The sequence below is a fragment of the Pseudophryne corroboree genome, chromosome 7 (assembly GCF_028390025.1).
Source record: "Pseudophryne corroboree isolate aPseCor3 chromosome 7, aPseCor3.hap2, whole genome shotgun sequence".
In the NCBI taxonomy this organism is placed as follows: domain Eukaryota; kingdom Metazoa; phylum Chordata; class Amphibia; order Anura; family Myobatrachidae; genus Pseudophryne; species Pseudophryne corroboree.
In genome coordinates this window covers 100,117,154-100,143,730 of record NC_086450.1, presented here as the reverse complement: position 1 = coordinate 100,143,730, position 26,577 = coordinate 100,117,154, and the positions used below count along the sequence as shown (strand labels likewise).

Genomic DNA, 26,577 nt, shown 5'->3' with positions numbered 1-26,577 from the left:
TGGACAGACCGTAGCAGCGGGCAGGCAGGAGGACTGCTGATCTGTGCACCTCTCCGCCTGGGGCTCAGTGGAGCGCGGTGTAGGGTCTGGGGACCAGTAGCCGCCATGAGCAAGAGGAAGCTGCGGCCTGAGGCCGGGATCCCAGATGCGCACGCCGCCGGCAGGAGCAGACCGAGCCTCCGGCTGCAAGCGACGGGCTCAACGATAGCGCCGGGAGGCAGGCAGTCTATGTCTCCGGCGGGTCCACACAGCGCGGCAGCGGTGACGGGTCTCCAAGCGGTGAGCACTGCAGGGTGAGTGCAGGAGCAGCGGGGAGTAGCTCCAACGGGAGGTCCAGCTTGGGTCTGCTATCAGGGATCCGGGCAGGGAGCCGAAAATCTAGGTCCCGGCTTTGATGAGAGAGGTAGGCCGCAACTCGCAAAGAGGCCTAATGCCTTTCCCGGCTCCGCAAACTCTACCTCCAGGGGAGTGATCAGTGGGCAAGCCCAGGGGGTGGTCTGGAGTGAGGGTTTCAGCCCGGTAATAGCGGTTTAGGGGCAAAAAACCAACAGTAGTTGCAGGAGCTCTGCAGAGAGACAGCTACTCCGAATGGCCATCAAGCCACGCCCCCCTATGTTTTGTTTTTAAAACTGTTTTCTTTTTCCATTCCTGCTCCATTATCAGCCATACTTGGGCTCTAAAGAGTTTACTGTGGTTGCCTATGAATGCATTTACAATAAAAATAAAATAAAAAAAGTTTCACTTTGTATCATACCTATTAAAGTACAGGGTGAGAGGTTTCCCATAGCAACCAATCAGATTCTACCTATCAGTTTATAGAATGCATTTTTATTTTTTCCCCTGTACTAATGTAATGATACATTATACATGCCATAAATATTATCTCTTGTAGTGTATGCAACAGAAATGTGTCCTAGGGGAGATCTGCACTTGGAAAGATAAAATGGGGACAGTTGGAGACTTTCCATTTGGCATTCCTTGCAACATCACCTTGACAGGTATTGGCTGGTTGTTAATCTTTTTACTGCAATCTATCTGTGGAGCTGGGAGTGCTAAAGTATGTTAGTATACTACAGTCTACCTGTGGAGCTGGGAGTGCTAAACGATGTTAGTATACTACAGTCTACCTGTGGCTATGGGAATACTGAATGACGTTAGTATACTGCAATCTACCAGTGAGTGCTAGAGGATGTTAGTATATTGCAGTCTACCTGTGGAGCTGAGAGTGCTAAAGAATGTTAGTGTACTGCAATCTACCTATGGAGCTGGAAGTGCTCAAGGGTGTTAGTATGCTGCAATCTACCTGTAGAGCTGGGAGCAGGGGCGGATTGGGAACAAAAAGCGGCCCTGGAAAAAATTTGTACTAGTGGCCCCACATGAGGTGTAAGGTCTAGCCATGGCAGCAGCACCATCCCCCCAAGACTTTCCAGATAGTGGGGATGTCCAGCATCAAGGGGAATTTAAAAGGAAATAAATTGAAATGTTATGAGCACATTATATGATACACCTTTAGAATTTAGGAAACTATATCATTCTTTAGAAAGATATATTTTCTTGCTTATTACACCAACCGTATCCCAATCACTATTTACTCAATCTTATATGTCAGCCAAGCAGGCAGACAGAGCATACACTAGATCATCAGGCTAAGTGGCAAAGTCATTTTCATATATGCAAATTGTTTGGCATCTTATTCATTATGTCTATAAATAGGACCACATGTCCTCAAACAAAACAGGCCCGACGGGTGCGTCGTCCCACCTGGAATCTTCCCTGTAGACCCTTTGGCCGATCCGCCTCTGGCTGGGAGTGCTAAAGGATGTTAGTATACTGGAACCTGGGAGAGCTAAATTATGTTAGTATGTTGCAATCTACCTGTGGAGCTGGGAGTGCTAAAGGAAGATAGTATATTGCAGTCTGCCCGAAAAGCTGAGAGTGCTAAAGGATGTTGGTATACTGCAATCTGGGAGAGCCAGGAGTGCTAAAGGATGTTAGTATGCTGCTATCTAAATGTGGAGCTGGAAGTGCTAAAGGATGTTCGTATATTGCAGGCTGGGAGTGCCAAACTTGCACTATGTAATACGGTATGAGTTTGTGAGTTCAAGGCTCACAGAAATTCTAGACAATTGAGTTTAAATTGCAGGCAAACTCACACCTTGTAATATGAATTTGAACTATTTAATAGGGTGTGAGTTTGCTAGTTCAAGGCTCGCGGAAATGCTAGACAGTGTGAGTGTAATTGCAGGTAAACTCGGACCTGGTTATGTGAGTTTCATTACAGGGGCAAGTTTGACTGAAGCCTGCACAGATCAGTGAGATCCGTGCAAGCCTCTATGTATAAAAGTAATTAAAGCCTTAAAGACCAGAGGGAAAAAACTGCGTAGTTCCCCCCCCCCCCCCCCCCCCCCAAAAAAAAAAGTAATAATAATAAAAGAATATCCAGCCTTGGGATAATGCCACAGCCGGGTACACACTTGTGGGGGGGGGATCAAGTGTGTGAAGTATTCGTCCCCCTAACTAGTCAGCCTAGGCCGGGGATTCCTGGGGAAGTGGGGTCCCCCCTGTACAGGGCACCCAAGGCTGGGCTGAGGCCTGGGGCTATCCCCGGCACCCATGGGCAGTGGGTGTCAAGTTTAAGTGAAAGGTAGAATAATATTGTCTTTTACAGGAGGACTACAGGTCTCAGCAAGTCTCCCCCCATGCAGTTTGCAGTTACTTGGAGAACCACAAGTACCAGCGGCACCTTTTTGGGAGGTACAGTACCTTTTTTTATGGTCTGTACCGATTTTTTTGTTCTACAAAGTCCCATTGAAAGTATAGGAAAAGGCCTTTTACCCGTGGCCACGCCCCCTTTTCGATTTTTTTACCGATTTTTATGTGTAAATTGCTGGAGGGTATGTTTCTGCAGATGCAGTGGGCCTATTTTGGGGTGTGGACCTTGAGCTGCAGCTCCATCAGCCCCATTGTTAATCCTGTTCTGGGAGCACACAGCAGCCAAAGGGCAGAGCCTCCCATTGGATGTAACCTGTGTGGGAGGGCGATTCTCACCCAATCAGCTGTGGACTGGGTGTGATAGACCTGCTGCTAACCCAATGAGAGCCCCTAGCCACGCCCTGCGTTATACACACAGGCACAGAGTCACACATCTGGGCTATTATATAGGAGATATATATTAGCTTTGATATGTGTGTGCCAACGTTAACAAAAATATTTAGGTGGTACTCCCATGGGTCAGGTTGTTACAGTAGCAATAAGGGACAGAGAAAAATACTTTTTTTTTTTTTTTTTTTTGTAGACACTCTCATCCTCCCGTTCACTGTCCTAATGGACATATAGGAGGACAGTAGAAGTTAAGGTGATCCACATGAGTCTTTATCTTCCCTTTATACATTAAAACTAGACACACACCCAGTTATAAAAGTTGCCGCATGTTCCATATTATCTTAAACAATTGTAACATGTAATTTACAATTGCATAGACCTACCCAGATAATAGATCTGATACCCAGAGATTGTCTCCTTTTTGTCTATGGGCCTCATTCAGACCCGATCGCACGCTAGCTTTTTTTTGCAGCGGTGCGATCAGGTCTGAACTGCGTATGCACTGCAATGCGCAGGCGCATCGTCCGCCGGCGACGGGGATCGCCGGACAGCGACGGATTTTATGAAGAAAGCAATCGCACCGGCGAGCGCAAGAAGATTGACCGGAAGAGGCTGTTTGTGGGTGGCAACTGACCGTTTTTAAGGAGTATCCGGGAGAACGCGGGCGTGCCCAGCCTTTCGGAAGGAGGGTTTCTGACGTCAGCATCGGTCCGGATCGTCGCAGCGGGTGAGTCCTGGGCTGTGCAGCTCTCTGCACATCCGTTCGCACGCCTGCACAGCGATTACCCCCTCCCCATGTAGGTGGCGATTACCTGGTCACAGCTGTGCAAAAAAAAAAACGCCTGCTTGCGACCAGGTGTGAATTAGGCCCTATGTGTATTTATAATAAATAATTGTTATCTCAAGTCCATATTTTTGCCTATAAAAACACAAGCATTATTTTTTGATGTGATGTTCAAGAAATATAGCTATATACAAGATGTGATTAACAGGACAAATTTATTGGCAAAAAATTGAGAAGTCACTAGTGACAGTGGCTGATATTTTTATATATTTTCTATTTTCTGTGAATATACATCTGTATATGTTGTTTTTGTGTGTTTCTTTACAAACACAACATATTTAGCTGTACTATCACGTTTCTACTAACTATTGGACTCATAATTATTTCTTCAACACAGCCTTTAGGCTGATTGACATTGTTGAGTGTTCTTTTTGTCTTTATCTATTTCCTTTATCTATAAATGTTTGTATTACCAATTAACTCAAGATATGACACCCAAAAAATCTATTTTAATGCATATCAATAAAATGTAATGAATTGTAAATAAAGAGTGCCCCCCCCCCAAAAAGAGTCTTCTTCTCTGTCCCCTATTGGTGGTCATTCCAAGCTGTTCGCTCGCTGCCGTTTTTTGCAGAATTGCGATCAGGCTAAAAACCGGCAGTTCTGCGCATGCATATGGGCCGCAGGGCGCACGCGCTAAGTACTTTCACACAAAACTATGCAATTTTACACACGGCCGAGCTACGCTTTTCAGTCGCTCTGCTGATCGGTGAGTGATTGGCAGGAAGTGGGTGTTTCTGGGCGGAAACTGAGCGTTTTCAGGGAGTGTGCTAAAAAAACACAGGCGTGCCAGGCAAAAACGCAGGAGTGGCTGGAGAAACGGGGGAGTGGCTGGCCGAACGCAGGGCGTGTTTGTGACGTCAAACCAGGAACTAAACTGACTGCAGTGATCGTAAGATAGGAGTAGGCCTGGAGCTACTCAGAAACGGCATGACATTTTTTAGTAGCAATTCTGCTACTCTTTTGGTCGCACTTCTGCTAAGCTAAGATACACTCCCAGAGGGTGGCAGCTTAGCGTGTGCACTGCTGCTAAAAGCAGCTAGCGAGCGAACAACTCGGAATGAGGGCCATTGCCTCTTTAATTACTTTTACAGACAGAAGCCTGCACAGATCTCACTGATCCGTCAAGTGTGTTGCCTGGCTGTATCATTACCCCCCTGCTGGTTCTACAGTAAATGTATGGGGAAACCCTTACTCGTTTTGTTCCCCGTGTTTTTAGAATCAGGGCCGGCTCCAAGACCCCGGTGCTGGTTTGTTAAATACAAGGGAACCCTACTCCTTTTTTCCCCCTGTATTTTTTATACCAGGACTGGCTCAAAGAGACCGGGGCTGGTTATGCTTTTGGGGGGGAGGGACCCCATGCATTTTTTTCCCTCTGATTTTTAACTCTTATTACTTTTATACACAGACGCCTGCACAAATCCCATAGATCTGTTCAGGTTTCTATCTAACTCGCCAGCCTTATGCTGGCCTATTTTCTCACAAGTTCTTTTTCACTAGTTCTGTGCAAGTTTACAACTCACACCATATTACATTGTGCAAGCTGTATGTTTTATATGAGGAATCATCTGGATGTGAGTTTGCCCCCTGCAAGTAGTGGAAATGTGAGTTACATCCAAGTTTGCATGTTCTTGTAGTCTGTTACATGTGCGAGTTCTGAAAATATGCAAGTTTCGCGCTGAACTCGCACTTTTTCAGAACTCGCAACCTTTTACATTTAGCCCAAAATATTTATATGTCAGATTCTGGCAGCTATACTGTACGTGCCACTGTATATATTGTTATTTTTCTCAGGCCATCATAACAACATAAGGCTTACTTAACCGCATGGTGATTAATATTCATAAATGTCCTGTACATGGAAAGTAGTAAGCTTCTAGCTCAGGCATGTCCAAGCTGCGGCCCTCCAGCTGTTGTGAAACTACATATCCCAGCATGCCCTGACACAGTTTTGCTGTCAGAGAATGCTAAAGCTGTGTCAGGGCATGCTGGGATGTGTAGTTTCTCAACAGCTGGAGGGCCTCAGTTTGGACATGCCTGTTCTAGCTGCTATTTATAAGCACAGGTTAGAAATAAACAGAGAGCACCTGATTATAGGATATGGCAGAGGTTCCCTGGGGTACCTCGGGACACTTGCAGGGGTGCCCTGGGTTGGTGGTCCAGGACCAATTCAAATTATTCATGGTCAATATAATAGGCAAAACTAGTGCTGGTGGCTGCCAGTCATAAAATATGTGGCCAATCAGAAGCAAATCTTGTCCCTCATCACACAACTGACCCTAAGGATGACATCTAAACGCGATCTACTTAATGTAATATTTCTTTCTAAATTTCTCAATAAGAAATTTTTGGCCTAGGGGTGCCGTGAAAAAAATTCTGATGTTCTAGGGCGCCGTGATTCAAAAAAGTTTGAAAAACCACTGGACTATGGATTACAGCACATTGCACCATGTTATTAAGTCACGAGTCATGATAGTCCCTTACATAAACTGGTGAAGATATTGTCTGCATTTTCTTTTTAAGAAAATAGGTTACATTGGTTTTACAGGCTTTCTTTAAAACATCAGCACAACATTCCTAGTTCTAATAAGCACAAGTAGTACAATTTCCAAATGGCTCCTAACGTAACCCCAAACCACCAACCTATCACCTGGCCACTTGCTGGCATCAGGAACAATGACCTACTGAACAAACACATTATTAAAGGTAGTAGACAAGTTGTAGTGATTAGCCCAGCTATGACTTACAACAGACTCTGCTAAAAAAAACAGACTGGATTCCATCAGACCTACTGCTGCTGCTCCAGTCCTGCAAAATTTAGCCGTTCCACATTAACCTCACGGGGAATCATGCTGTCAATGCCACTATATACATACATATATGTATATACACAATACATAAATGCTGTAATATATGTCTATAGTAGCAGCTGTTTTCTGCCTTCCCAGAGCTAGACCTTGTCACCAGTAGTATCATAAATATGTAATCCACCAGCCACAACCCATGTTTTTAAAGATCATAGTGTAATACCCCTTTTCCACTAGCTCCTTAAAACACGGGTAAATGCGCAGGGGCGCGCATTTACCCGTGTTTTTCCCTAGTGGAAACGGGTCCCCCGGCAAATTCCCGGATCAAGTGATCTGGGAATCCTACCCGGGTAGCTAGCCGGGTTGAACACGTGTTCAACCCGGCTAGCTGTCTAGTGTGAATGGGAGCCGTGTCGAGGCGACACGGCTCCCGTTCACAGTGTATAGGGAGGGCGGCGCTGGGAGATCATGTGATCTCCCAGCGCCGCCCCTGCCGCGTCACTAGCCGCGTCACCAACCCGGCAATATGCCGGGTTGGTGAGCGCTGCTGAAAGGGGACTATAGCACGGGACGCAGCCGTGTCAGGCGACACGGCTGCGACCCGTGCTTATAGTGGAAAAGGGGTATAAGTTTATCGGTTTGGCACACGTGGAATCATGCCGTGTCTATGTTTTTCAAATGTTGTTATAAATAAATATTACTATATTATGTGAATGTGTTTGTATATTTATATTATGTACAAATGTGTGTGTGTATATAATGAATTATCTGTGAATTGGTGTTTTGTGTTTGTAGAAAGACCCCCAATTCTGTTTGAAGTGCCTTGTCTAGAAAATGCCTTCCAAGTTGGTGGTTACCCCTGGCACTATATAATTACACCGAACAAGAAGAGAGAGAGAGGTACATATCACATCTGTTCCCTGGATGACCACAGCCTGGTAATTGTGCTAATGTAATATTATATATTTTGTGGTCGTGTCTAATGGAATTTTTTTTTACATAGAACCAAGCTTCTTGTACTCTGTTCCGTTGTATGTGAACATAAGCAGACTTGTGTGTTCAGGGCTCTTCATATGAGTACAAGCGCACTCTCAGTGTCACGGATGGATCCATCCCAGTTGTGGATGGATCTTGCTCCGGAGCCAAGTGTATAAGCAATTAATTCCCCGTTTGCGGCTTTGGGTGGTAACGAGCACTCAGACATTAGCTAAGTTTAGTGAGTGCGTGTTGATGGAACTGCGGGCCTTGTGAACGTAAAAATACCCCTGTTTTCAGACGGATCTCTAGCATGCCCTGATAGTGATGGCAGCTTTGAAAACAAGGCCTAGATATAATAGCCTGCGAGAAGCAGGAATGCAGGATTTAGTGCGAGCTTGGGCGGATTGTTAAAGCGGCAATCATTTACACAGCAAAACCAGATTGGTTTTGCCGTGTAAATGATTGACACTTCCTATAAATGCGGCCAGACTCGCACGAAATCCCAGACCTCCTACTTCTAGCAGGCTGTTACATCTAGCCCCAAGTGTACAGTTAGGGATGGTGTGGTTGCATAAATGCGTAGAACTCTGCATATTGGCTAATAGCCACACAATGTGAGTGCAGTTGCGGCTGACTTGCATTCAGTAATGCAAGCATTTTCCCAGTGTCCATTGCTCATTGTTAGTACAAGCACACATGTAGTGTTCAAAGCTGCTCATGTTCGCTGGACTCTGAGCTGTTCATGTAAATAATAGTATGTTCTCTTCTGTTCATGTGAACACTGCTTGTTGTTGGTATTCAGCGCTGTTCATGTAAATAATAGTATGTTCTCTTCTGTTCATGTGAACACTGCTTGTTGTTGGTATTCAGCGCTGTTCATGTAAACACAAGCCTGCTGTTAGGGTTTAGTTGTTTTATAAATACACATCCAGAGCGCAAAGCTGTTCATGTGACTGTTACATGTGCACCCCCAGTTCTCATAGCTGACTGATCATGTGAATGCTGGCCCACTCTCAGGGCTCTTAGCTATTCATATGGTCCCAAGCGCACACTTTGTGCTCATAGTTGTTCATATGATTAAAACGCATGCTCCCAGTAATTATTTTTGATCACGTGGGAGTGCAAGTGTGCCCGTGAATGTCCATGGGATTGCGAGGGTGGCCATAGTTATCAGTGGGTGTGCAGGTATGGCCATAGTTCGCTGTGGGGGGGGGGGGAAAGCATGCTATAGCTCTCCATGGGAGGGCAAGCGTGCCCATAGCTCTCTGTGGCGGGATGTGGGTGCAAGCGTGCCCGTATCTCTCCGTGGGCGGGCAATCGTTCCCATAGCTCCCCGTGGGTGGCCGAGCATTCCCACAGCTCACCGTGGAAATACCTGTTTTTATTAGGCACAGTCAAAATTGCAAGTTTTATATGTACCCTTAGAATTGAGTAAGACAGAAGGGTGCTTATAGCTGTTTGTCTTAACTGTTCATGATAATTTTGTAGCTGACATACAAAGTAGATGCTGCCATTAGTTTTATGAAAGGTATACTGTAGTAGAAAGAAATATGTCATAATTTATTAAGACAACTAATAAACTATGGCCCATAGCTTGCGAACTGATAAAAGACCTTGTTTCATTAATGGGCTGATTCAATTAGATGTGAGGTTCTGCTATAGACATTTCTGGTTGTTGGTAAGACTAACCTTTTTTTTCTCAAGTCTCTATGGGGCGTAAGCAAAAATAAGCTACATTATCCTGCCCTAATATACCGCTTTGTGTTAGCAAAACCTCACAACTAATTGTTTCTGTCCCATTAAGTATATCATTATTTTGCTGCTTCCAGTTTCCTCTCTCTCTTTTCCTCCTATCTTTAGCTTGTGTAATCCTGGCATTCCTTCTTTCCACATGTTCATACCCTGACTTTACCGTACCCAAACTCATCATATGACATATGTTTTACTGAAGGCAAATAATGGAATTCGTGAAATGAAATACTGCTCATTAGAACCAGACTGGATTCACTTCCACCCAGATGCCTCAGAAAGAATAATTCACGTTGGACCTGATCAGATCAAGTGAGTACAAGCTGCCGATGTTTGGAGCACAGTTCAACTCAATATATCTAATGCTATAGTCATAATGTTACATCTATGATAACACATATATGAACGGACTTGGTAGTTTGTCCCAGAGCGCCTTCACCCACTGTACCCCAGTGCTGATGATTTCTGTTGGCAGCGATGTGGTCATGTGGGGGCACCCTCTTCCACATTTGGTGGACTTGCCTGAGGATTGCATTGTTTTGAGTGATTGTCCAGTCACTTATTGCTTCTGTCACAGAACTTGGCTCTCCTCTCACCCTGATGACATTGCTCTTGCGAGCTTCAGTCTATCCCAGTCTGCCAGACACTAAGCTAGTCAATAAATTAATCTAGAATATCTCCTGTGCGGCTAACTATCAACAGCATCTGGTTTATGTGCAAGATGGAATACATCACCGGTCTTCAAAACAACACGGTGGATAAGTTTCATGCAGTCTGGTTCCCATGGTATATATTTCTCAAAGTGACCCTTCCCTTTTTCTGCTACCTTTCCCCGACTCCATTCATTTATTTACTTACTTGTTTATTTATTTATTTATTTATTTATTTATTTATTTTATCTTCTTTTCTCTTTCCTCGCCTCTTTTTCCCGCTTCTGACTTTCTTTGTTTATCATCTTCTCACCCCCTTCAGTTTCCTGACACCTGATACAACACTTCTTCCTTCTCCCGACTATTACACATTTAGTGTTCCCGCTAAGTGGGTCAGGCAGGGTGCGGGGGCAGCATGTGTGCACTCCAAAAGGGGGCACAGCTTGCCCAGAAGGGGGGCGCAGCCCTGCCGGCGTCACTTTTGAGGGAGGTGCAGCCTCCATTAGCAACACAAATGGGCATGTGCCCGAGCCGTCGATGCCACTAATGGGGCAGTAAGTGCAGGGCTTCCTCCAACCTCTCCCCTTAATGTGAACAGATGCCGAGCGCAGGTAAAAACGCAGGGTTCATTTTGTCCTTTAAAAATTGTACTAAAACAACCTGAAGACTACACACACATTCTACCGGTACCCTGTTTCTTAAATTATCACCCGCTGTTATTGCCTATGGCAATAGGCATACTTCAATCCCCCTTACCTTGAGGATGCCTGTAGTGTTGTACCCTAATTCTCCGTATACTTTTGTCCTTTCTGTCTATGCACTCTTGGGTTTGTCTGCCTCTCAGGCTCCCCTGCTGACTTTCCTGATATTTTGGGTGGTTCATACTTTTTTTTTCTTGTTGTATTTTCTGGAAGTAATCTACTTTTACTGCTGTATTGTTACAATCATGATAAAGTTTTTTATGATTTAAAAAAATAAAAGATATATGAAGGGACAATTACAAGTCATGTTGCACAGGGCCTTACATGTCAGTGCCGTAGCAGGACGCAGAGCAGTGCTGAGCTAGCACCCACCTGCCTAAGGTGCAAGTGACGCACTGCACATTTCTATAGAGTTCGGTGCCTCTTCAGGGTCCCAGCAATCGGGAAAATGGTGCCGTCTAGGTAGTAACTGTTACCCCCTCCATTGTCTGCCTTTCACCCTGGGCAGCAGCAGTAGCATTCGCACAGCCCTCATTACTGCCCTGCTCAACACTGGCATATCTACCATGGTAAACAAAATAGTAGCTTTCTCCGCACTGGATATATGTTATGGCAGCTATATTTGAGCTGCAGCCCCTAGATGTAGGGTATTCGCTAATTTATACCCAAAATAAATGACCAAGTAAGAGTCTTTTAAGAAACGCTGCTCAAATATATACAAAAGTATAACAATGTTTATTGACCAGTTTTAATTTTTACACAATAAAAAAACATGTTAAAAATGACTTGCTAAAAATGATGAATAATTCCTCAATAGTTGATTTGATGCATCAAATTTATATCTCATACACATATTAAGCCATTGCACATATTAATCCACTGACTCTAATTATTCATTAGACAAAATGATTGAATTTCTGCCAAAGGACGCTGTAAACATAATACCATATACAACAGTCACGCACTTATTGTCACGATCCATGCAGTTTCTCCTCCATGCCTGGGGTGGTGCTCTCTGCTCTGTATCTGCAGCTTGGTAATTAGCTGTTACCACAGCTGTGAGCAGCACCTGAACTCACTAGATAGGCCAGCCACACAGGCTCCCAGTTGCCAGTTCATTGTGTCAAGGTTGTCTCAGTTCCTGGTCCTGGTTATGCTGGTCTCTACTGCTGAAATCACCCATAGTACTGCCAGGCTCCAACAGCTATCCCGTGTAGCTACTCTGCTACAGTGCAATCCTGTTATCCTGCTACGTTGTATACTCTACCACAGTGCTATCCTGAGATCCTGCTACAATGCAATCCTGTTATCCTGGTATGTTGCATACTCTACCACAGTGCAATCCTGCAACCCTGCATTCTCTGCTCAAGTGCATCCTGCTACGGTGCTAAGCTTCTACAGTGCAATCCTGCAACCCTGCATTCTCTGCTCAAGTGCATCCTGCTACGGTGCTAACCTTCTACAGTGCAATCCTGCATTCCCTGCTCAAGTGCATCCTGCTACGATGCTAACCTTCTACAGTGCAATCCTGCAACCCTGCATTCTCTGCTCAAGTGCATCCTGCTACGGTGCTAACCTTCTACGGCAACCCTGCATTCTCTGCTCAAGTACATCCTGCTATGGTGCTATATCTGCTACAGAACAATCCTATTACAAGTGCCTTCACAGTCCACAGTGTCTCAAGTGTTTCCACAGTCTACACCGTTTTCATGTAATCACAGTCTTCAGTGTGTCCGTGTGCTCACAGTCTCCTGGCATCCCGTGTACTCAGTCTCCTGGCATCCCGTGTCCCCTCAGTTCCCAGCATCACAAGTGAGTTTTCAATCCCAGTATCACAAGTGTGTTCCCAAGTATCCAGTACTGCCAAGTACTTCCCAGACTCCCAGCATTGCAAGTGCAATTCCAGTTCTCCCTTTCATTTTGTGTTCTCTAATCACTCCTGATTTATACTTATTGTTTACAGTTGTACACTGCTTTACCCTGTATGAATAAACTTACTATTGTACCGTGAACATCAGTCCCTGTGAATATGTTCATACAGAGGGAATTCCAAACGGATTCTGACAGTATGAACTGGCCTAAAACAAACAGGGAAGATAATTGCAATCTGCCTGAGGGAGTTTTCTCACAGCTCGTCAACCCCGCAGCTCCCAAAACATCACCTTCTTTAGATTCCTTACGACTGGGGATTTTAAAGGAAAAGTTAGACCAGCTACAGACTTTAGTATCCAGTATTCTATGCATTCTACCTGAATTCCTGGGGAGACTGGTGGACCCCAGTAAAATAGCTCCAGAAAAGGAGTTTTCTTCTGACCCCTGGACTAGGCATGCTAGGGGCACCTCTCCTCCACAGACAAGAGGCAGGTTCCAAAGTTTCCCTCGACCTAGCCTCTCAGAAACAGAACGCCAGCATCGCAGAGACAATACACTTTGCCTGTATTGTGGGGGTCAAGGACATTTTATTCTAACTTGTCCCATTCGAAAACCAAGAAATGGGGGCAGAGTGCATCTCCAATCTTTAAATACCATCTGTCTCAAAACTGGTCTTCCACCTAAGGTTTCCGAGCCTGTTGCCCCAGGAGGAGTTTCCAAGCCTGTCGCCCCAGGAGGGGGGTCTTCAGAGTGTCCAGCTCCAGGAGGGGGTTCTTCAGAGTGTCCAGCCCCAGGAGGGGGTTCTTCAGAGTGTCCATCCCCAGGAGGGGGTTCTTCAGAGTGTCCAGCCCCAGGAGGGGGTTCTTCAGAGTGTCCAGCCCCAGGAGGGGGTTATTCAGAGTGTCCAGCCCCAGGGAGGGGTTCAGAGCGTCCAGCCCCAGAGAGTCTACAGAGTGCTGCCCAGCCAGAGAGTCTACAGAGTGCTGCCCAGCCAGAGAGTCTACAGAGTGCTGCCCAGCCAGAGAGTCTACAGAGTGCTGCCCAGCCAGAGAGTCTACAGAGTGCTGCCCAGCCAGAGAGTCTACAGAGTGCTGCCCAGCCAGAGAGTCTACAGAGTGCTGCCCAGCCAGAGAGTCTACAGAGTGCTGCCCAGCCCCGTGAAGTGGGGGCTCTTGCCTCAGCCCAGCCCCGTGGAGAGGGGGCTCTTGCCTCAGCCCAGCCCCGTGGAGAGGGGGCTCTTGCCTCAGCCCAGCCCCGTGGAGAGGGGGCTCTTGCCTCAGCCCAGCCCCGTGGAGAGGGGGCTCTTGCCTCAGCCCAGCCCCGTGGAGAGGGGGCTCCTGCCTCAGCCCAGCCCCGTGGAGAGGGGGCTCCTGCCTCAGCCCAGCCCCGTGAAGAGGGGGCTCCTGCCTCAGTCCAGCCCCGTGAAGAGGGGGCTCCTGCCTCAGCCCAGCCCCGTGAAGAGGGGGCTCCTGCCTTAGTTCAGCCCCAGGAGGGGGCTCTGAGCATTATGCCAATCTCCGAAGAAGAATCTAGCACTCCCATTTCTCACAACACAGGCCATATATCTAGGCACGTAGGCACTGCTGTAGTCCTGGGTTCCAATCCTACTACTAACTTGTTGGCTCACGATTTGGGTACAACTCAGTCTCACAGGACTTCCAGGGAGGACCAAATCCAGAAAGTGCCATCCAAATCTCTAGTCAACGTTCGGTTAGGATCATCATGTATTCCTGACCAGTCTCCTGAAAGTCTGTCCCCTCCTCAGTGTCCTGATGCTCCATTTTTTATTCCTTCTCCAGTGTTTCCAGAAAATCAAGCTTCCACTTCACAGAATTCATCCAATGCTCCATCTTTGGATTACTTTGATGGAGATTTAACGCAATACTTCGCACTAGTTAACCGATATCTTACCATGATGGAGACAGACCCTTCCCTCGGAATTACTCCCTCCAACATAGTTAAATTGTTATTCCTGACCTTCAGAGGAGAAGCCTTGGAATGGGCTAGTCCACTAATTGAAACCAATGACCCAGTTCTTCTCAATCTTGTGGCCTTCAGTGAGGTGGTAATTAAGAAATTCAATTCATGCTCTTATCAGTCTTCAGGGAACCAGTCTATTTCTGTTGAGGTTCCTGCCCAGCCAGGGCCATCTAAGGTTCCTATCTATCTTGGTTCATCTGAGATTCCTGTTGTCAGCTCAGAGACTCCAGCAATCATCTTACCTGTTGGTTTTCTTCAGCTTCAGTCTACTGCTCCTGCTGGGAAATCTACAAAAAGGAGAAAGAAGAAAAAGGGAAAGTCTAAGTTGAAAGCCACTGTTGGACTTCCTTGGCAGCATGAGGATACCCTGATATGCCCTCTACCTTTTGATTCAGACTCTGACATGTGTTGAGCGTCTGGAATCCGCTCCTTAGGGAGGGGGTACTGTCACGATCCATGCAGTTTCTCCTCCATGCCTGGGGTGGCGCTCTCTGCTCTGTATCTGCAGCTTGGTAATTAGCTGTTACCACAGCTGTGAGCAGCACCTGAACTCACTATATAGGCCAGCCACACAGGCTCCCAGTTGCCAGTTCATCGTGTCAAGGTTGTCTCAGTTCCTGGTCCTGGTTATGCTGGTCTCTACTGCTGAAATCACCCATAGTACTGCCAGGCTCCAACAGCTATCCCGTGTAGCTACTCTGCTACAGTGCAATCCTGTTATCCTGCTACGTTGCATACTCTACCATAGTGCTATCCTGTGATCCTGCTAGAGTGCAATCCTGTTATCCTGCTACGTTGTATACTCTACCACAGTGCTATCCTGTGGTCCTGCTACAGTACAATCCTGTTATCCTGGTATGTTGCATACTCTACCACAGTGCTATCCTGAGATCCTGCTACAATGCAATCCTGTTATCCTGGTATTTTGCATACTCTACCACAGTGCAATCCTGCAACCCTGCATTCTCTGCTCAAGTGCATCCTGCTACAGTGCTAACCTTCTACAGTGCAATCCTGCAACCCTGCATTCTCTGCTCAAGTGCATCCTGCTACGGTGCTAAACTTCTACAGTGCAATCCTGCAACCCTGCATTCTCTGCTCAAGTGCATCCTGCTACAATGCTAACCTTCTACGGCAACCCTGCATTCTCTGCTCAAGTGCATCCTGCTACGGTGCTAACCTTCTACAGTGCAATCCTGCAACCCTGCATTCTCTGCTCAAGTGCATCCTGCTACAATGCTAACCTTCTACGGCAACCCTGCATTCTCTGCTCAAGTGCATCCTGCTATGGTGCTATATCTGCTACAGAACAATCCTATTACAAGTACCTTCACAGTCCACAGTGTCTCAAGTGTTTCCACAGTCTACACCGTTTTCATGTAATCACAGTCTTCAGTGTGTCCGTGTGCTCACTGTCTCCTGGCATCCTGTGTACTCAGTCTCCTGGCATCCCGTGTCCCCTCAGTTCCCAGCATCACAAGTGAGTTTTCAATCCCAGTATCACAAGTGTGTTCCCAAGTATCCAGTACTGCCAAGTACTTCCCAGACTCCCAGCATTGCAAGTGCAATTCCAGTTCTCCCTTTCATTTTGTGTTCTCTAATCACTCCTGATTTATACTTATTGTTTACAGTTGTACACTGCTTTACCCTGTATGAATAAACTTACTATTGTACCGTGAACATCAGTCCCTGTGAATATGTTCATACAGAGGGAATTCCAAACGGATTCTGACCGTTATTAGTTGGTTAGTATTGTTGCATTCTGTCTGAAGCGGATTAGTGATATAAGTTCGCAGCCATTTGGACTCTTAAACGTGGTATAGTTTTTGTCAGTCAGGTAACAGTTAGTAGCGATAGGTCACAGCTAAAGCGGGTGAATGGTATAAGTCCGCAAGCATTAAACCTTCATATGTTTGCTCCTTAGTAAATACCTTGTTTGGTCAGCCCGATCGTACTATTTGAGGTGTATCCTTTCTATTGTAGAGATGGCACTCCCACCTTTCCGCAGCCAGGAGTTCCACCTGCAGTTCAGATTCAGGTGTCCTGTATCCTTACAGGAAAGACAAGGTTCACACACTCCAGTTGTCATGGCTGTTTTTCCAGAACAGGAGCAATTTTACATTACCCAGACCTCCGAAAAGAGCAGTCCAAGTCAATACAGCAGTCCAGAGGCAGCTTATAACGCGTTTAAGCCTTATATGAGGAAGCTGACAATTGTACTGAGGCAGAGAAACGCGTTATATAGTTTCTGGTGTTTGGAAATCCACCTTAGTATCCGATGTAAATAAGAGGAGTAATGTGTTTTGGGGGGCATTTTTGTTAGTGAAAAATGATTCATGTTTGCACATTTATTTCCTTTTCCTGGACTAGTGAAATAGTTATGGCATTTGTATGCGTCCGATATCATTTAAGTTTACCTGGATGTGGCAATGAATTCTCTTCGTATTCTTCTATATTATTTGACTGGTATCTCCAACACCATCATAAGACACATTTCTCTCCTGTGCGTGGTTATGATTGAGAGCGCAAGAAGGTTTATTTATTACCCCAAGGTCTCTCTGGACTTATAACACATTGCTGCTTTTAAAACTTCCTTAGGAAATATTAAGAAATAAAACCCAGCCATCTAAAACACAAAGCAAGCACACACAAGAGAGGGGGACCAGATAGATCTGTAGGTTATTCTCCATCATCAGTAGCTACGTTTACAGTTACCCCTATTATACACAGCTAAGTAATACACTACTGGTGATTTCATTTCTGTGCTGTGTTCATGTCTTTTCTCTTATGAGAGTGAATGTCAAGTACTGTAACAGATTATGTCATTATACACTATAATTATACAGTCCCTGTGTTTTGCTGTAGTGTTTTGAGGCTGAAGGAGGTAGAAAATGATCCGCACAGATATGAGGTCACTGAGGATTTCTCCATTTTTGCAGTCAGAGACCCTGCGGTGAGTGAAAGCTGTATTTCTGCTGTAGTCACACTCGGCGCAGGCAGTGAGTCATCAGCTTCTTCACAATATTTTATTTTTCTGGCCCCGATATGTATCCTACGGAGTAAAATGACTCAGACTGTGCAGAAAAACAGTTTGTTTTTTTATGTAACCACTTTACAATGTTATTGAGTTACCTTCCATTTCGAACATGGGGCAAGAGACTGCTTGTAAGACAGTGATCCCAAATTATCTAACCTCCCCCTCTCCTCCCCCCCCCCCCCCCCCTCCAACTTTGCTTGTCCAGATACCCATCCACCAACATTGCTTGGCCACTTACCCATCCACCAACATTGATTGGCCACTTACCCATCACCAACATTGATTGGCCACTTACCCATCCCCCCAACATTGCTCACCAACTCAGCCATCCCCGCAATATTGCTCTGCGACTTACCCATCCACCAACATTGCTTGCCCACTTACCCATACACCAACATTGTTTGGCCAGGTACCAATCCACCAACATTGCTTGGCCACTTACCCATCCACCAACATTGATTGGCCACCCAGCCATCCCTCCAATATTGCTTGGCCACCCAGCCATCCCCCCAACATTGCACGGCAACTTACCCATCCACCAACATTGCTTGGCCACTCAGCCACCCCCCCCCCCCCCCCCCCCAACATTGATCGGCAACTTAACCATCCGCCAACGTTGCTTGGTCACTTAGCCTGCCCCCAACATTGCTTGGCCATTTAGATTATCCTGTTTTTACTACGGTAAACTGTGATATTCCTGCAAAAATTGACAACTGACTGTAAGTTTGTGTTTAGAGAACACAAGGTAGAGCCCAACAGATTCTCCATACACAAAAGATGCTTCGTATCTGGGGTCTAATATATGGTTGAGTCACATTATTATAACCATCAGCTAATAGTCAGAGTAACCTCCGTGTGCAGCACGGACAGCAGCTAGACGGGGTGAATTGTCATTTTAGACGCACGTCTGGTAGCCCCAGGTTAATTTTGACTCTGAGTTACTCCATTGTAGCGTGTCGGTCGGACCTCATGCACCTTCGTAGCCGACGTTCACCTCTCACATCAATTGCAAGTTGTGCTCCGCAGTTTCCACGCCGATTAATCGCAATGGTGCCATTTGTCCAGTCACGATACACCACAGTAGGATGCGAACAGTTCACAAACTGCCCTGTTTCAGAAATACTGCCACCCAAGGCCCGAAAGCCGATAATCATCCCTTTTGCAGCTCGGCTAAATCGCCCCTTTTACCCATGTCAGAAATTAGTGATGTGTGCAGGAGGCCTATCAAACACCCAAGCCATCGCACGACATGTGGTGTACTTCATAGGCTACGTGCTGCCGACGTCAAATGTAGAAGCAGGTCATAATAATGTGACTCCACCGTGTATAATCCATGAGGCAATTTTTTCAGTAAAATTTTGAAATTAGAAAATGAATTGGATTGAGAATCTGTAAATTCTTTTATTTTATTTTTTTCATTATTCTCTCCAAGGTGCCCTGTCACCTTTAGGTTGTATAATATGCTTTATATGGAAAAAGAATGTACAGCCGCATCAGGAGATAATTTCTTGTGTTGTGAAAACGAACTAAATTAATTGGAATATAATTATGTATTCATTACAGCATGTCCATATCTATGGGGGTGCTGTTCTATACCTATAGGGACATATAGACACAAAAAGAGAGAAAAATTGGTACTTCCCAGAATTCACCGTTGGTTCTGTCTATCTCTCTTTCGGTGTATGTAGGCTTTAGGTGGATCATGCTATTTACCAGCACTGGCAAAGATATGGCTGGCAGCAGATATCCTCTGTACATAGAACACTACCAATAGTATCATAAACAGCAAATAATATCAACTATACATAATACATGACACATAGTTATTACAGTGTTACACATATATACGGAATACATATGTAATTCTGGCAGGCGGGATGATAGCGGTCAATATCCTGACAGCGGCATTCCGCCCGCCAGAATGCCGGCAGCAGGGCGAGTGCTACGAGTCCCCTTGCGGGCTCAGTAGCTCGCTGCGCTCACCATAGGATCTATTCCCAGTCTATGGGTGTCGTGGACACCCAAGAGTGGGAATAGCCCCTGTGAGCCGGCATGTCGGCTGTTGGGTTTCCTGCCTCGGTATCATGACTGCCGGCAAATTGATGTCCTTCTTAATTTACAATACAGAATATATGCTTCTGATATGGCATGTGGATATATTTGCTTTGTAGGTGAATAATATGGTGACTGTGACGGCATCCGGCAGGAGGGTGAAGAGGCGCTATGATAAACTGGACGATGATCCCGAACAAGAGGTATAAATGTGTTACTAGGAAACGGCTAATACACATGTACTTATTCCTCTATGAAAATGTGAGTCTGAGTAAAGAATGTATGTGACAATTATTTTAGAGTAGTTGCTTTGTGGCACATTTTAATAGTAAATAACCCTACTATGGAAAAAATGATCACCCCCAACTATAAGTAAGAATGTAGTTCAATTCAGTACTATATGAATGGAAAGGTCAGACGTCCCCCTACTCCACTGCACTTTTCGCTCCTCTCAAGAAATGCGCCAGATTACATGAACATGTGGTAGAAGGCTCCTCGAATAGCCAGATAAATAATGTATTTGAGCTCTTACTAAACAAGTGAAGCAATTTACAATACACCACACTACACTAGGTACATCTACTACTGGCTGGGACCTGCCTATTCCTCAAGAACATCCTAAATTATTTATGACAAGGTGCTAGAAACGTTCCATAGTGCTCATTCATACTGCACTTGTCACGTTCCATCACAGTTATTGAGATAGCCATTGGAGTACACTGATCTCATGTCCATGCAGCATACACAGGAGGGCTGTGGCATTTACACAATGCTCAGTTTGTTTTAAGAGGGTTAATGTGTACAGAACAAAACACAATTTACTCCATCAGCCTGAACTGTGGACATAAGGCAGAATTGTAATCATGGTGTTACTGCCAAATCCAGACCCTATCATCTGCATGTTGCTGCAGTAATCGAGCTTCATTACACTAGGTAACATTTTCCAATATTCAGCTAACAAGTTTTAGTGAGACAGTGCCCACCATAGCCACAGATTCGTGTGACATATGTTCAGACGTGCTTTTGTGCATACCACTGGTGTAACGCATTGGTGGTCATTCCGAGTTGATCGCTAGCTGCGTTCGTTCGCTGTGCAGCGATGAGGCAAAAAAATGGCACTTCTGCACATGCGTATGCGGCGCAATGCGTACGCGCGACGTACTTTTACAATGAACGATGTAGTTTCACACAAGGTCTAGCGAAGCATTTGAGTCGCACTGCTGGCCGCAGAGTGATTGACATGAAGTGGGTGTTTCTGGGTGTCAACTGACCGTTTTCAGGGAGTGTTCGGAAAAACGCAGGCGTGCCAGGAAAAACGCAGGCGTGGCTGGGCGTGTTTGTGACGTCAAAACAGGAACTGAACAGTCTGAAGTGATCGCAAGCGCTGAGTAGGTTTTAAGCTACTCTAAGACTGCACAAAAAAAAATTGTAGCCGCTCTGCAATACATTAGTTCGCACTTCTGCTAAGCTAAAATACACTCCCAGTGGGCGGCGGCATAGCGTTTGCACGGCTGCTAAAAACTGCTAGCGAGCGAACAACTCGGAATGAGTTGAATTGTTACTTGAGTTATAATCACCTTCCTGTTAGCTTGAACCAGTCTTTGATTGGTCTCATTAAACAAGGTGTTTTTGCCAGAGAGCTGCCTTTTTTTTTTTTGTAGACTTTTGTTGGGGAAATCCCAGGAGATTAGCAGTTACTCAAATACTCAAACTACCCTGAATGGTGCCAGCAACCATTTCTTCCCCATTGTAGTGTTTGGCATAGACAACAACTAAACCTTTTGACTCTCTCTGCGTGCTTTTATACATGAGTTGCTGCCACGTGATTGACTGATTAGATATTTGCATCAACAAGCCGGTTTACATACAACTGAAACTGAAATCCATAGCAATATCTAGAAAATAAATAAGAAGAATTTGCATATGTATTAGTGTGTCCCTGCCGCCAATCATTCTCCATATATTGTATTATGCTTCCCCATTATTATTATAATTTTTTTGTGAGGAGCGGGTGCTTTTTAGTATTATGTCCTATTTCCTACTCAATCTCTACCACCAACTTGTCATTTGCCAGTACAGCTGTTATCTAATAGGGCGTTTGACTGTAGCAGATGGCATATAAAAGATTTAATATTCATGATCCATTGTTTTGCACAGTAGAAGAGTAATGGAGCCCATGACTGTACATGTGTGCAAGGGGGATACTAGTAAACTTCACCAACATATAATGAAAGGGTGAGAAATGAAGGGATAGGCAGCAGTGCTTTGCTGGAGAAGATTGTGGGGTACATTTACTAAGATTCGTATTTTCCAAATTCATGTCCAAGTTCAATCACGAATGACATCGACAGTGTAAAATTGCAACTTTTTGAATTGATTACGATGGATTTACTAAGCTGTCGTATTCGGGTTTTTCTTTTGTTCCGATGTCGATGTCATTCGTGGTTTTTTACCTATTTTTACGGCAGTGATTAGCAAAACACTGCCGACTTTTTTTACAATCAATCTCGGCCGGATCTGTGTGATCCGTGCTGGGGTTTATTTATTTTATTTTTTTTAATTAAACACTGTAAAATAATTTAAAAAAATGCGTGGGGTCCCCCCTCCTAAGCATAACCAGCCTCGGGCTCTTTGAGCCGATCCTGGTTGCAAAAATATGGGGGGAAAAATGACAGGGGTTCCCCCATATTTAAGCAACCAGCATCGGGCTCTGCGCCTGGTCCTGGTCCCAAAAATACGGGGGACAAAAAGAGTAGGGGTCCCCCGTATTTTTAAAACCAGCACCGGGCTCCACTAGCTGGACAGATAATGCCACAGCCGGGGGTCACTTTTATATAGTGCCCTGCGGCCGTGGCATCAAAAATCCAACTAGTCACCCCTGGCCGGGGTACCCTGGGGGAGTGGGGACCCCTTCAATCAAGGGGTCCCCCCCCCCAGCCACCCAAGGGCCAGGGGTGAAGCCCGAGGCTGTCCCCCCCCATCCAATGGGCTGCGGATGGGGAGGCTGATAGCCTTTGTTGTAAAAGAAAAGATATTGTTTTTAGTAGCAGTACTACAAGTCCCAGCAAGCCTCCCCCGCATGCTGGTACTTGGAGAACCACAAGTACCAGCATGCGGCGGAAAAACTGGCCCGCTGGTACCTGTAGTACTACTACTAAAAAAATACCCAAAAAAAGACAAGACACACACACCGTGAAAGTATAATTTTATTACATACATACACACATACATACATACTTACCTTAAGTTCCCACGCAGGTCGGTCCTCTTCTCCAGTAGAATCCAAGGGGTACCTGTTGAAGAAATTATACTCACGAGATCCAGGGGTCCAGGCTCCTCGGGAAATCCAGGGGTAATCCACGTACTTGACAAAAAAAACAAAACGGTGTCCCGACCACGAACTGAAAGGGGACCCATGTTTGCACATGGGTCACCTTTCCACGAATGCCAGAAACCCACTTTGACTTCTGTCTAAGTGGGTTTCTTCAGCCAATCAGGGAGCGCCACGTTGTAGCACTCTCCTGATCAGCTGTGTGCTCTTGTCCTCACTGACAGGCAGCACACGGCAGTGTTACAATGTAGCGCCTATGCGCTACATTGTAACCAATGATGGGAACTTTCTGCCCTGCGGTTGACCTAAAGTGACGTCACCGCTGAGCTGAAAGTTCCCATCATTGGTTACAATGTAGCGCATAGGCGCTACATTGTAACACTGCCGTGTGCTGCCTGTCAGTGAGGACAGGACCACACAGCTGATCAGGAGAGTGCTACAACGTGGCGCTCCCTGATTGGCTGAAGAAACCCACTTAGACAGAAGTCAAAGTGGGTTTCTGGCATTCGTGGAAAGGTGACCCATGTGCAAACATGGGTCCCCTTTCAGTTCGTGGTCGGGACACCGTTTTGTTTTTTTTGTCAAGTACGTGGATTACCCCTGGATTTCCCGAGGAGCCTGGACCCCTGGATCTCGTGAGTATAATTTCTTCAACAGGTACCCCTTGGATTCTACTGGAGAAGAGGACCGACCTGCGTGGGAACTTAAGGTAAGTATGTATGTATGTATGTGTGTATGTATGTAATAAAATTATACTTTCACGGTGTGTGTGTCTTGTCTTTTTTTGGGTATTTTTTTAGTAGTAGTACTACAGGTACCAGCGGGCCCGTTTTTCCGCCGCATGCTGGTACTTGTGGTTCTCCAAGTACCAGCATGCGGGGGAGGCTTGCTGGGCCTTGTAGTACTGCTACTAAAAACAATATCTTTTCTTTTACAACAAAGGCTATCAGCCTCCCCATCCGCAGCCCATTGGATGGGGGGGGACAGCCTCGGGCTTCACCCCTGGCCCTTGGGTGGCTGGGGGGGGGGGGACCCCTTGATTGAAGGGGTCCCCACTCCCCCTGGCTACCCCGGCCAGGGGTGACTAGTTGGATTTTTGATGCCACGGCCGCAGGGCACTATATAAAAGTGACCCCCGGCTGTGGCATTATCTGTCCAGCTAGTGGAGCCCGGTGCTGGTTTTAAAAATACGGGGGACCCCTACTCTTTTTGTCCCCCGTATTTTTGGGACCAGGACCAGGCGCAGAGCCCGATGCTGGTTGCTTAAATATGGGGGAACCCCTGTCATTTTTTCCCCCATATTTCTGCAACCAGGATCGGCTCAAAGAGCCCGAGGCTGGTTATGCTTAGGAGGGGGGACCCCACGCAATTTTTTTTAATAAAATAACAACTTTCCCACCCCTTCCCACTGATATACATGCACGGATCTCATGGATCCCTGCATGCCTATCCAATCACAGAAAAAAAAAGTAGGTCTGTTTTTTTTTTAGCACTTTTTTACGAGTTGTAATTTTTCACGGCAGTGTTTGTTTGTTTTTTGCTTTGCACTTCTTAGTAAATGACCGAGATTCATACTTAAACAGCCGCGTTTTGACCGATGGTGTATTCATTCGTAATTTTTTACCTGAACTTGCAAAAAATTACGAATGCCCTCATCACTGCCGTGATTAGTGCTTAGTAAATTCCCGAGATGACACTTTGATGAAAAAACGGCATCTCGGTCAAAATCGGGAGCTTAGTAAATTTCCCCCATAGTCTGTGAACACCAGTGGGCTGTTCCGAGGGAAAGTAGACCAATCATAAGAGCATTAAAGACTACAGGTTGGAGCAATATGGAAAAATACCAAGCAAGACATATATAGATGTGGGAATGTTTGAAGCTACATTATATTGTATGTAAATGTGTATTAAGTTTTTGTTTTTTTTTTCGTTTAGTTTCCTTAATTATCATAGTGCATTTATCAACCACAAATGGCCATCTCCAAAATATCATTTTGTAAGCTATGTAAATGCACATACAGTATATAGTTATCATTCTGCACCTGCAGATAAGCCTGGTTACATTTGAATAGAAACATTACCAAATTCCTTTGCTGTATAGATATTGCAGCTGGTTAGCCAGCACCACCCAAGTATTTACATTATTATTAGTTTGCTGGCCGAGTTTTCCAGACCCGAAATCCAAAGTCCAACATTTTTTAGAGCACTGAGATAGCGACACCTTTGCTTTGTGATGTGTATTTAAAGTTTGATTCATGCACAAAATTAATAAAAATCTAGTAGAAAATGACCTTCAGGGTGCGTGTGAGGTGTATGTGAAACAAAAATGCATTTCGTATTTAGACTTGGGTACTGTCCCCAAGGTCTCTCACTATGGCATGCAAATATTCCAAAATACAGAAAAATCCAAAATACTGCTGGTCCCTAGGAATTCGGATATGGGAGACTGATCCTGTTCTAGATTTTTATGAGCAAAACTACAGACTGCAAGAGAAGAACAAAAAAAGTTTCAGGGACACAAAAACCTAACATGATGTTATTATAATCATATCTACAGATATATAAGTAATATAATAAACATCTGTATATGTATGTTCCAATACTAGGACAATGGCTACGGTGTTTGGCATTGTATGTAAACTTGTGATTTACATTAATTCATGATGTTATCCTTTATTTCTATTATTATTATCTACTGTAGCTGGTAAGCCTGAGAAAACCTATGTCTCGTGTAGAATTCAGGTCACACGGGGGTGACCATTTTTATTTCAATGCAAAATAGTTGTTTACACATGAGAGTTGATTAACACTGGCCAATCAATGTCCATCTTTTACATATAGTATTGATCTAGAGCAGCCTTTTGCGCCACCGCTGCCCGCCAGAGATGCCTGCCGCCACTATAAACAATGTTAAAGGAATTACTGTAAGGGGGGCAGGTGTGTAGAATTACTATAGGGGGCAGGTGTGTAGGATTACTATAGGGGGGCAGGTGTGTGGAATTACAATGGGGGGCATGTATGTATAATTACTATGGGGGGCAAGTGTGTGACTTTACTATAGGAGAGCAGCTGTGTGGAATTACAATGAGGGCTTGTGTGTGTGGCATTCCCATGGGGGGGGGGGGGGTGACTGGTGTGTGGAATTACGATGGAGGGGGGGGGGAGTTGACTGGTGTGTGGAATTACGATGGAGGGGGTATGTGTGTACAATTACTATGGGGGGGGGGGGGGGGGCAGGGGCGGATCCAGAAGAAAATGATAGGGGGGGCACCATGGAAGGGGCAAGTACATTTGCGTGCAGCTTCAGTGCATGTGAGGTGGCGCTTCTTATACAATGCCCACAGTTGTAGCGCTCATCATGCAATGTCCACTGTACTGGTAGTGCCCCTTATATAGACCCCATAGTAGTGGTGTCCCTTATGCAATGCCCGTATTGCCCCCAGTAGTAATGTTGCCTGTAGTAATGCCCCCAGT

General features: G+C 45.4%; 1 protein-coding gene across 6 annotated transcripts in view; it reads left to right on the top strand.

Moving 5' to 3' along the window:
• Positions 1–26,577, top strand: part of DCAF17 (DDB1 and CUL4 associated factor 17) — a 221,467-nt gene that overhangs the window by 164,848 nt on the left and 30,042 nt on the right. For all 6 annotated transcript variants that reach the window (XM_063933481.1, XM_063933482.1, XM_063933480.1 and 3 more), the window contains 5 exons: positions 893–998; positions 7,549–7,691; positions 9,683–9,792; positions 17,549–17,636; positions 19,892–19,975. In XM_063933481.1, the coding sequence (XP_063789551.1) occupies positions 893–998; positions 7,549–7,691; positions 9,683–9,792; positions 17,549–17,636; positions 19,892–19,975 (531 nt within the window). The remainder of the gene's footprint in view (positions 1–892; positions 999–7,548; positions 7,692–9,682; positions 9,793–17,548; positions 17,637–19,891; positions 19,976–26,577) is intronic.